At 40.1% G+C, this 12,692-nt stretch overlaps 1 protein-coding gene across 4 annotated transcripts in view; it reads right to left on the reverse strand.

Moving 5' to 3' along the window:
- The window catches only part of ptprua (protein tyrosine phosphatase receptor type Ua), a 193,611-nt gene that overhangs the window by 11,176 nt on the left and 169,743 nt on the right, over positions 1-12,692 (reverse strand). For all 4 annotated transcript variants that reach the window (XM_038724919.1, XM_038724918.1, XM_038724917.1 and 1 more), the window contains 6 exons: positions 10,504-10,601; positions 8,320-8,436; positions 7,998-8,152; positions 4,661-4,796; positions 3,143-3,292; positions 418-732 (listed from right to left, as the gene is read on the reverse strand). In XM_038724919.1, coding sequence (XP_038580847.1) covers positions 418-732; positions 3,143-3,292; positions 4,661-4,796; positions 7,998-8,152; positions 8,320-8,436; positions 10,504-10,601 — 971 coding nt within the window. The remainder of the gene's footprint in view (positions 1-417; positions 733-3,142; positions 3,293-4,660; positions 4,797-7,997; positions 8,153-8,319; positions 8,437-10,503; positions 10,602-12,692) is intronic.

Here is a 12,692-nt window from a genome sequence, read left to right on the forward strand (position 1 = left end):
AGTTGAATGAAAAAGAAAAGGGAAGAATACATTAAGTAGACTTGAAATGCATAATTTCTATATGATCATTTTGGTGCCCCACTCACGCGGTTGAAAACAAAGCACAAATTGAGAAATTTGTGACCCTAAAAATGGGGTCATAGGCGATAAAATGTTAAGAAACCCTGCCGTAATATTATGGTAATATCTGTATTATTAGAGTGTATGTAAATGCACTGTATGGCACTAATCAAAGTCCAGCTGTGATGCAGATGCCGTCACACCGGGCTTTAAAGTCACCCGTTGCTAAATTATAAGTGGCAATTTAGACGTTAGAGCTCAACCTAATGAGATTAGTAATAAAAATAAATAAATTTATGAAGTTATGTGTGCAGACAACTTAATCTCCAGCTGGTTTAAGAGCCCCTCTCCTCTTACCCAGGCAGAGTTGGATTGGTTGAGCTGGTTGAGCATCACCACCGAGGTGCAGCCATAGTCATACACGAGCCTCCAGAAGTCAGTGGTGGTGCCGGGCAGCGGGTGCGGCGTCACCACAAAGGCGGCAGGCCGGAGGAAGCTGTCGGCGAGCGCTGCGTTGATATAGTTGCAGCTTTCTCCCTCGGTGGTGACGAGGAAGGCGAGGGAGCGGTCCGGCGGCAGGACGTCCATGCTGCGGTTCTTCTCGCGGTTCCTAGGCATCAGAGAAATGCTGCACTCCTCCACATCCAGGTGAGGAGTCACCGAGTTCAGAGTCTGTGGGAGGAGTAGGGGGAAGAGGATTAGCGGCAAAGTGGAGGAGAAGGGAGTGTGCGGAGAAGATAATTAAAAAAGGTTGGCATGTGTGTGTTTGAGAATGTGTTCACATTTGAGATGCGGAGATAAAATAAAAGACTGAGAATGAAGATTGTGATAGGAGGAGACAGACGCAGCGGAACAGAAATGGGATCAAAGAGAGATGGACAGAGGCAATGAAAATATTCCCCACTCAAACAGCCTGACTGTCAATACTTGACAAGCGCAACTATCTCCAATCATCTCCTGGAAACTTTAAAACACATTAATTATCAGTCAAAACCCCCACTAGGCTTAATGGATAAAAACACATTTAGCACAATCTCATACATTATGAATAAGCATATTACGAAGCAATGGAAATTGAAATGAACTGATTATCTAACTTGCTTCATATTGTGAATGACTCCCTATTGGTTTAGACAAAATGAATAGAACATTGCAGCTCATAACTGGAATATTGCATCTCGCCTACAAGTTGCAATTATGAGAGGCTGTCTTATTGGACGACTCATATGAGCAGCGCTGAGAGAGGGTAATGTGCTGCATGTGGAAAGGAAAAATTCTAATTATTCTGGCCAAAGGTCACCAATCAAAACATCATTATAAGTGGCATTAACAGATCAAGGAAATACCATTACATAAAAGACGAATACATGTTCTTAGTTGCGTCTAAAACTTTCCTGCGGAGCAAAATGTTTTCTTATATTTAATGTATACCGATAAGAAGAGCAGCTTCAGCTTAGCTGACTATCGCTCTCATGCTAACTCCCTTTTATTTTTAACAACCAGAGGATTTTTCTCATGAAAGACCTGCAGCAGTAGACAGGGCAAATGTAAAAGCTCTCATGAAGTGGCTATAGACTGAATCAGAGTTGTGTCAGAGAGCTGTAGTAAAATGGACATTTACTTAAATGAGAAAAGCCAAGTGCCAAGGCTTGTGCAGAACAAAATAACAGAACTGGAGCAAGGACATTTCATTATTTGTTGTCTGACTTTGAAGGGCCGAGCAGAGTGACTTTCAGATTTACAGCCTACAGTAGTGAAAGCTGAGTGGAGCATGTTTAAATCTGAGCTGATCTTAGTTCAAATGTCAGATATTGTCTGCATTGTGGATTATAGACACATTGGGCCGTATCTAAAGTGCAGCGCAAGTGTCATGGCTAATTTCCAACCGATGCAGTTGTCATTTTCACTCCCAGCGCCCACGTTCTTCGAATAGCTAATTCATCTGTGCGCCCATGGGAGTGTTGGTCTAAAATGTGGTGTGGTCAGGCAAATTATTGGCGCATTGCTGTCTTGAGGCAGCAGAAAGTGATTGCGCCATTGACCAAAGAAAAACAGATCTAAAATTAGCGGCGCTGTATTTTATTGTTTGTTTATTATTTTAGGGGTGCGTTCCTCCAATGGTAATGGAGACCCTGTGCGCATTTATGCAGAAGACACAGCAGCGTAACTTCATTTATTATTAAAATCTAATAACTTACCGACAGGATCAGTCAGGATCTAATGTTAATTCATGTTCTGGGTTCTTCTCCACATTCGAAAGGTCTCACACACAGTCCATCTTCATCCAGTGAAACTGTGGAGTAAAGCTGCTGTCCTCTGACCAATCCTGAGCTCCATCAGAGCGTCTAAATTATATTGGTAAAAGTTGAATTCTGTTTCCTCTGTGTCACGTTTAGAACTACAGTTTTTTGTTTTTTTGCTTAAATGCCCCACGATATTTGCTGTGACTTTACTGTGCACATGGAAACGTTTAAGATGACTGACAGCAGCATCTCTAATCATGAAAGTATTAGGCTTAATGATCAGAGACGGTTTTCATATCACGTCCACACTTCTGTCCATACCCCCCTCTCCTGTGAGTCTGCAGTCAATTGCTTGTTTTTACAGTATATTGCATTCATTCATCGATATAATAGCAATGTGCTGAGGTACAATCACACCAGGATTTAAATGTGATGATGGGCGATGACACTCTGATTGGTTTATTGCATGTTAAGTTTTGAAAGATACAACTGGCGCACTGACCATTTTCCCCCCGTTAAACTAGCAAAATTGGAGTTAGACACGCCCCCAAACGCAACTGTGCCACGAGATTCACACCGTGCGCTTAGATTGTAAAATACTGCCCTATAACCATCATGAAGGTAGGATTTATATTAGGACCGCCGTACTCAAATACATTAGCTTTAGTTAGGTGTATCTAATAAACTGGCAAATGAGAGTATTTTGCACACTGTGTGGAAGCATAAAGACTAAACTGCAGCTGTACCGTAAGTATAGTTCTGCTGTGGTTTGAACAACATTTCATTTCAACATACAAACGTTCAAACTTAAACACAAATGGCGTGTTTGCGTGAATTACCTGAAACTCCTCTCTGAGCTGCGAGGTATTGCTCTGGGAGTCAACCTTCAGCATCTCCTTATAGGTGAGCGCAAACTCATTAACAGGGATGGCAGTCTCCCCACACAGACAAGCCTCCAGGATGGCATCGTGGATGAACACATACTGCTCCTAAGAGACGGACGGCGGTGGAAACATTCACAAATTTAAGTCACACGGAAGCCTAGCTGCACTTATGAGCCTTCCAACTGTTAATTGCCCACTTGTGAAGAACAATGCACAATTTAATTACTGCTGTTGAATGTTGACTAATAGTCAAAACTGTCAAACATTCGTCGCATTGCCGTGCCCACTCCCAAGCATTGTTTTCAAGCAGATAATTGTCTATAAATTGGGGTAAAAAGTGCAGAAATCACACATCAGAGGAGGAAGACACTGCCCACACACAATATTTAAATACCATCGTGAGCTGTGCAATTAACGAGGAAACTAGGAAATTTGTTTTGACATCCAACCAAACAAAAGATCAAAAAGGCGAGGATACATTCGAAATGACAGGCATAAAACTGTCCCTCTTCCAACTTATTTGTCATTTTTAATGTGTTCTGTAATTGCAGAAATACAGTATGTATTCAACTGGGAGATGAGCTCTAGCAGAAAGGTGAAAAGATATAGTTAAAAGGAAGATAATACCATTGTTCTGGTATTTTTACCGCAGCCTCTCCAATTCCAGACTTGTTAATAAGACAACATTTTAAAAATATTTTCCAACTTTAAATAGTTTTACTTACTCTAATAATGACTGTCTTTCTCTGGTTTGTTTATTTCAAGATCAGGATTTTGCACTTTAAATAAAACGATGTGCAAGTCTGTGTTTTTTCCTCAATTAAAGAGAGCAGTATGTGAAGAGATGATACTTAATAAGCATTGCACTACCCCAATATGACTTATTCTTTAGAAGTGAATGTTTTAACATAATTAGCATTTTTAAGAGTGTTGAATAACTATTATACTAAATGGCCTTTAAAACAAACATCAAATAGTTTTGGCTTCCACTGGAGAGTTGTTGAAGGCATGTAACTAAGTACATTCATTTACACTGTACAATTTTAAGTATTTCAATGCTTAAGTTAATATTGTGGTATTTTATGTTACTTAATTCTGTTATTTCACTACATTTCAGAGGGAAATAATATAATCATTTAACTCCTCTAAGTGAGCTTCATGAAGGTTTGCAGTTAATATTAGTACTTTGTACAGAATTTTGAATGCAGAAGTTGAACTTGTTATGAACAATACTTTTACTTCAGTAATGTATCACTTCCTCCACCACTGCCCACGGCTGTACAAATTGCAATTTCAGAGGTTGTACAAGCCTGAAAAGAACCTAATTCTAGTGCAAACATGTACGATAATGGTCAAATATAAAAGTGATGAAAAATGTAGGCTACCAGCGTCTTCATATTGTGAAGATCAAACCTGTGAGCCTCTGGTTAACAGTTGCAGCCCCTCTAATCTCCTCGCTGCCCTCCCACTCACTTCAGTCTGGATCATGTTGATGCGTCGGGAGCAGAGGGTCTTGACACAGTTGTAGATGTCCACCACTCCTTCACACTCAGCCATATCCAGCATGACATCCAGCACAATGTAGCAGCCGGTCCTGCCTGCCCCCATACTGGTGCGGAGGAGAGAGGAGAAGGATCAGCAAGCCTGAATACACCACTGAAATAAAAAAGTCTCAGCAGGGAGCCTTTTGTAATAATCGAGATACCCTGCCCAAAGTCAAGTATAATAATGGGCTTTGTTCTGGGAAGAAAGAGAGGAAATACAGTGACCATTATGTTCTGGCATCACAATTTCTTTTTTAGTCAAGGTTAGAAAGTGAAAAACCTTTTAGTTAACATTTAAAAAATGCCCTAATGTACTAGGGCTGGGTAAAAAAAACAATAATGATAATTATTGCATTATAATTTTCTTCAAAAACAATATAACAAGTTCTTCTCTTAAGTCTGAAGTTCAGACAGGAAGAGTCTAAGATAGGATTTTTCCCAATTTGGTATTACAGAAGCAAATCCAAACTAACTTTAGGAATCCTATCTTATCTCAGTTTAGGAAATCCTAAATACTCAATCCAACATCGGTTATCAACTTTTATATCTGTTACTTAGCAACCGATGCCGCTTTCTTATCTCGCCGAGCTAAACGGCTTTTAATCGCTGTTTTTTGGTCGTTTTTTTATTGAGACATACACTGAAAAATGGAGCAGAAACAACAACTATCACTGGGTTTCAAGTCAGATGGCTTAGAGGTGTTGGTAACCTCTGTTGAGAAATCCAAATTCACGTAACGCTTAACTCGGGAGATTAGATAGAGTGGGCTAAAACAGCGAACAGAGTCGCCGCCGCATATCCCCTTCTTTCAAAGACTTGCATTAGGATAGCCTACTTTTACATCTTGCATTATCTAGCGTTACATCGCCCACAGCCTTTCTACTAAAGAGGGTTTTGTCATCAAACACATCGCTAGAATCAATGAATAAGTTCCGCCTGTTGACATTTTGCTGATTTTATAAAAGCAATAAAGGAGCAGCCTTGTGGATTAAACGAGTTGTTAAACACTACCTGGTGGAAAAGTAAAGAGTAAAGAGTTTATTTAAGATTTTAGGAGGTTAGGATGCCTCTGTAATACACTTTTCCTATCTTAAATTAGGAAAGGAACATTGACTGTTAATCTGTAATGGCCTTATTCTTGAATCAGTTCCTAACCCTTATTACCATGGTTACTAAGCAGTTAAGAAGTTTCTGTAATATGGCCACTGGTTTCTTAAATTTTCACTCAGCCTTTAAACTTAAAAATAATAATGATTTGACATTTATCGTGATAATTATCGATATCGAATGACATCATTTTTTTTTATCCTGATAACATTTTTGGCCATATCGGCCAGCCCTACTATGTACCATCCTTAAGCCATCTAACACTGCGATGAAGGCACGTGCGGGTGTTTGTGAATGCCTCGGCCCTCTCCAGGTAAGGCTTGGTTTATGTCTGCACTGGGATGTTTTATGCCTCAGGAACACATTTGTCTTCATTGAATTTCCCTAGTTTTTCTGCTAAATAGAAAAAAAATTTCCTGCAGTAGATCAATGTTGTTAAACAAGCACATCATTTATGATAAGATGCAAAAGCACTGGTGCTAAATCAGATTTAGAACCCATAGTGAAATAGCTGGTGGACAAGGGCAGCCTGGTTTAAAATAAATACAGAACTCAACAATAAATTTCACCGCCTTTTTAAAACCTTCCCTCTGATTTTTGCCCATGTTCATATAGCTCATGCCTGTTTGACTTATAATGCTGAGGTTTTTGACAGCACTATATTCATTTATTGTGTTGACTTGGTGGCACATCATGTACCATGCAATCAGCTTATGAAAGGTAGAATGTGCAAAAATAAATGAAGTGGGTGACTTATGAGCTGTTAGAACCTGTAATCCAGCTACAGGACAATAGACAGACGTCATTCCGTCAAAATCAAACAGTGCGATTCTATTAGATGTTGTCCATGTCTTAAAATCTTGGCAAAATATAATGCTTTCATGCTGTACCTAATCACTTGGTTTAATTCAAAAGAACTTGGTTAATTTAGGCTGGTGTGAAAGCTGTCAATCAAACTCTGGTGCAGACTAAACAACCGGACTGAGACCGCCTAAAGTGTTGGGTCTCTACGGGGAGTCAAATCTATTGTCTGTTTAGTCTGAACCATTTGGCCTTGGTTCAATTACTATTCACACAGAAAAATTCTAGCAAAGCAAAGTGCATCACAGAACTTCATTGCTGCTTCTCACATAGGCCATTTGTGTTTTAACTTGTTTTCTTTTGCCATGATTGAATTAGGGAGCTTTCACACCTGTAGTTTGATCAACTTGGTATGGACCAAGGAGACAAAAAGTTAAATTGTTGTCTTTTTAGTGCCAGTACGGTTCATGTTCACACTGGCTTTTTACAAACAAACCAAGAGCTGCAAGCGCGACGCAGGTAGAGACAGGACGAAAAAGAGGCATTTACTTAATGGACTTAATGAACTGATAAAATAAATAGGATAGGATGCTACAACTACAACACACAGCAGTTTTAAGCACTCACATGCTGATGTGTATATTTGTTACCATGGTTACCAGATAATTTACAGGAATATAAACTACATCGCTTGTAAAGATTGCTCATTATAAGATCGTTTCCTGAACGGTTTACAATCTGCAGATGGATTTAACTGCTGGTTGGTTTTTAAATTCATGCTAAAATCACATATCTATGACCACAAATGTCAAGGTGCTTTAGAAAACTCTCATTAGCTTTGACCACATCGCCTCTTTTGAGAATTGACAAATTTTCAATATTTCTGGCATTTCCACTCAGGTTTCTTTTTTATGCAAAACCTAAAATGCACATGTTAACAGGTGGTGGAAGTGTACCTGCGTCTTTTGCAGGATTAACACCAATGTCCAACATTCAAACAGAGACTAAGCCAACACAGTCCTTGATTGTCAAAAATTCAACTGCTGTTTTTGTGAATTTCTTGTTGGTTATGTGTGAAATACAACATCTTATTCTATTTTTGGTATTTGTTGTTGTCACTATTGTGCTCCCTACCTACACGTATAGAGCACGAAGAAGCTCAAAGTTATTTTGGGAAATGTGGGAAAATACAAACTGAAGTAGAAATAAACAGGGTCAATCAAATATGTTGGAGTGTGTTGAACATCAAAACAATATGATATTAAAGAGTAGAAGAATATCCGAGGTGGGAATTATTTAACGCCCCTACAGCTGTTGGGTGTCAGCTGTTAGGTCATCATCAGGAAGTGATGAATTACCTGCAGTGCACCACCACAGGCCCAGCGTCAGGAGGTGTTGAGGCTTTGACCCGGCGCAGGAAAGCCAGCAGGCCGGTAGCATGGTACGGCACGCCATGCTCAGGCCAGGAGGTGAAGTGGAACTGGCACACCTCATGTTTGGCAGGGTAACCTCTCTAGAAGAAACAACCAGGCCGATTTAATGAGATGCTATTATTAGAAGAGCGGAAATGTTTAGAGGACTTAACAAATAGTAAACAAATTAAACCTGTGTCTGAATGAGAAATGTAATACATGACACAGAGGCTATACTGACAGAGTTGAGGTAAAAATAATGACTCACCCTCTCCATGGCGAAGGTGCGCACAGTGTACTCTGCTAGTGTTTCAGTCTTCAGTAGTGTTATCTTAATGTCACCGTAGAGCTCAGTGTCATCAGGCCAATACTTACAGCACTTCATCTGGATACACAACAAACAGCTAAAGTTCAGAAAGATTTACACACACATACAGCGGATTTATCTCAACACTAGTAAACAAACATTAACGCCATTAGACACTGGGATTTTAACAAGCAGACATATTGAAATGCTCAAATCCAGGTGTGACCTTTGCTACATATTTGGATTTACTACAGTTGTTCCAATCATTTCCTCCATCAGATTTGAGACTTAAAAGTGTTGACGCCGAGGTTAGATAAGACATTTTTTTGATACAATTTCTAGGGGCATTTCCCACCCTTGGAAATATAACTCACTATCGGTGACGATGTTATTTTCCTCTCTCGGTCCCCAACCAGACAGCCCTGCAGCCTCCACAGTTTTTAGGTGAATTGCTGTTTTATTTTTCCGTTGATGAAGTGTTTTCTGTGGCGTCGACATTTTCTTCTACACTTGACTATGTGGTGTCAACATTCTCTACTGCTTTAGGCTGTGGTCTCATTTTCAGGCCCCAAAAATGCTATATTTCTCTCACCTACAAAGCCTGGGAGAGGATGAAAGGCTAAAAGGGCACTCCTAATTATATTCTTTATTTTTACATTTCCTATTTTCACATTTTCCTTGATTTCCCTGGTAATTTAAGACCCCGGCTAACACTTATATGGCTACTTTTGTTTGTTGTTTCAATTTCACAGAAAGTCTGGTTAATTGGTTACTGCAGTGATATTCAGTATTGCATTTAAGTGTAAAACAACATCATTTGCCCCTCTGTAGCCGGAAGTACCAGCTATTTGTAAGTTAAACAAATTCTGCTATGTGCCTGTGGGGGGGTGCATAGCCGTAGCCCTGCTGTTTATCGCAGTGAACATTACTTTGTCAGCCCTAAATATGTTGTTAAACTCTGAATATAGCACAGCTATCAGCAGGCCCCGTCTTGTGTTTTCTGCCACTAAAGAGGTACGATGCTGTCCGGTTGTCGTCGCTGATTGGGCTTGCTAATGCTAATGCTACCAGCAGCTATGTGTGAGAGGCACTGGGGCCGGAGTCAGCCAGGGTTTCACTATCTATACTTGATCAATGTACAAAACAGGCCGTGTAGTCTTGCCAATGTTATGTTAGGGAAGAAAGAGAAAACATTTAAATCTAAGCAGACACATGCAAGTTAATTTGGGCTGAAAAAACATTGTGCAACTTTGGTAGAGTTGGTTAGGTTAGCATAATCGGATATTTCCCACTCATTCTGCAATAGCTGTGTTAACTTGAAAATATTATTCCGTAAATGAAAGTTATACCAACATTTACAAAGTACTGGCAGTAACATTTAATATATTTTTTGGGCCGCTTATTTTTGTCCATTATGCTACAGCCTGTGTTGCTAAGGTGGCTTCCTGTTCACACCAATTGCTTTCGATGGAACGGTGGTGCAAATGTTTCCTAGGAAATGATTTAAATATTACTAAAATCTTTACTAGCTTAGACATTCAACAACTCAATCTTGGAAATCACTACTCTGAAACTAGCTAGCAGTTACTATGAGCTCAGGAAGGACTTCACGCACAAACAAAGGCATTATAAAGTTCTTTTCAGACGCTGAGTAGTACTTTATGTGATGAGTAAACTAAGCTTGGTGTGTAAAATTGGTGGAGTTCCCCTTTAATTTCTCATTTAAACAGTAAACACTTGTGCTCAATACTAAACATTTCTGGCTGACAGCGGTGCCTACATTGATTCTTATTATTAATGATGTGTTCACTATAAGCTCAAAAACTCATATATAATACTTTTGTCATATGTATTTTGAATACTATCCGTAGCCTACTGTAATCAACAGAGGCAGCAAGAGTTAGTACACAATGTTCCTCCATGGGCCTTCATATACATCAAAGCTTTGACCTTGGAGCACAGACACCAAAGCAAAAGGAAATGACTTATGATCAGACAGCGGCAGCCATTTCCTTCCACAACACAGGAACGCACTAGCTCCTCTGATATATAGTGAATGATAAAGGGAGCTCCACAAATACATTCCCTCCATCCATCTTCACAGGCGGCTGGAGAGGTAACAGGACAAAGGGAAGGGAAACCTACCCTGCCCACTTCCACCAGCTTGGTGATCATGACAATACTGAAGCAGTTCTCCTGCCAAACCATCCGCCAGAAGTCATAGATCATCTCCTGCTTTGGGCCTGCAAAGAAGGAGATATGCAGTAGAGGTGGTGTAGGAGTAGGGAGTATTGGTGTAGGGGTTGAGAAAGCGAGGTGAGAAAGTGGAGGAAGAGAAAGAGAGCAGGATAAGGAGGGTGGAGAGATAAGACATAAGTCATAGAAAATAGCAGCAATAACCATCAATGTAGAGGCGCTGTGTAATCCATGCCTGGGAATAGAGTAACAATGTGTCATTCATGAACTATTGCCCGCTCTGTGTTCTCCTAATACTACAGAGAAATGTCATTTCAATACACCCACAAATCCTCAGCCATTGTACAAACAAGCTCCTGTATTATGTATTGCCTTTCCCAGGCACCAGTGGCTGACACAAATCGCAGCCCCCTGGAGAAGATGACACTTTCATTGATTTCATTACAGTGTGGCGTTGATAATATCACAAGGTCCTCCTTCATGCTGCCTCTTCTGCCAAACACACTACACACTTATTTAGTGAACAAGATGTCTATTCATTTCCACCCACTCATTTAGTTTAATAGAAACATTATCTTGTCACCTGTAACAGACCTAGATGACTTTTTAAGAGATGGTTGGACCTTATCATCCCCCCATGTTTGTGTGTCAGGAGAGGGGTATATACACTGATCGAAATTATGAACGCAACACTTTTGTTTTTGCCCCCATTCATCATGAGCTTAACGCAAAGATCTAAGACTTTCTCTAGGTGTGGCATATCAAGATACTGATCAGACAACATGGGTATTGCACAGGTGTGCCTTAGGCTGGCCACAAAGAAAGTCCACTTGAAAATGTGTAGTTTCACTGTATAGGGTGGTTGCCGGGGGGGGGACTGTGTACAGATCCTTGCAACATAGGGCTGTGCATTATCATGCTGCAACATGAGGTGATGGTCCTGGATGAATGGCACAACAATGGGCCATTGAGGTGAAGTTGCTGGATGTGGAGGTCCTGGGCTGGTGTGGTTACACGTGGTCTGCGGTTGTGAGGCCCATTGGATGTACTTCCAAATTCTCTGAAACGCCTATGTGGATGGCTTTTGGTAAGAAATTAACATTCCATTCACGGGCAACAGCTCTGGACATTCCTGCAGTCAGCATGCCAATTGCACGCTCCCTCATAACTTGCAACATCTGTGGCATTGTGCTGTGTGATGGAACTGCACATTTTCAAGTGGCCTTTTATTGTGGCCAGCCTAAGGCACACCTGTGCAATACCCATGCTGTCTGATCAGCATCTTGATATACCACACCTGTGAGGTGGATGGATCATCTCAGCAAGTTCAGCTCATGATGAATGGGGGCAAAACCAAAAGTGCTGCGTTTATACTTTTGTTCAGTGAATATATTTTATACTTTATTACACATCTCTGTTTTTATTTAATTATTTATTTCAGGTTTGTCAAGCATAATCTCATTCATAAGCAATTCAAAGTGCTTTATAGAGTGATAAAACAATAAAAACTTGAAACTCAACTTCAAAGTAAAACTTTGGGCAAGGATGTTCATTCTTGACCTTCGGTGAGCATCAAAAGCCGGGACTTGTCGGGTCTGTTTTGATGTGATCACCCAGTCAGTTCTGATAGATTCACCGCGCACAATCAGCTGATTTACATGATCAACCAATAGAAACACAGAGGCAATGAGCTATTTGTGTTGCTCCTTTATTAAAACTGTGACATCACATATCATATGTATGTCTTTATGTATATTAATAACAGCATATATTAGTATATCTTGTATGTTACCATATTTTAAAATACACTTAATTATATGTTGTGTGTTTAGCATGAAGGAACTACAAATTTCATTTGGTTATGCAGCCTTGTGCTGTGTAATGACAAACCTTGTATTTGTACCTTGTACATCCTATGTTGGGCTTAGTGCATGTTTTACACTTGCATCTTACCAATATTTACTACATCTCCCAGTTACTACAATCAAAGCCTGGATACAAATTCAAGCATGTGTTTCCTGTTTCGCTGTGATCTCCTAGCCACCTGTAAAAGTACCTTGAGACTGAATAGGCTAACACCAGCCTTATCCTTTAGACTCAACTCTGTAATAAACACTCCATGGAGATGTTTGAGAATC

This window comes from Micropterus salmoides, unplaced genomic scaffold (genome assembly GCF_014851395.1).
Source record: "Micropterus salmoides isolate LMB-PRFRI ecotype aquatic unplaced genomic scaffold, ASM1485139v1 Ms_hic_scaffold_17, whole genome shotgun sequence".
Classification (NCBI taxonomy): Eukaryota; Metazoa; Chordata; class Actinopteri; order Centrarchiformes; family Centrarchidae; genus Micropterus; species Micropterus salmoides.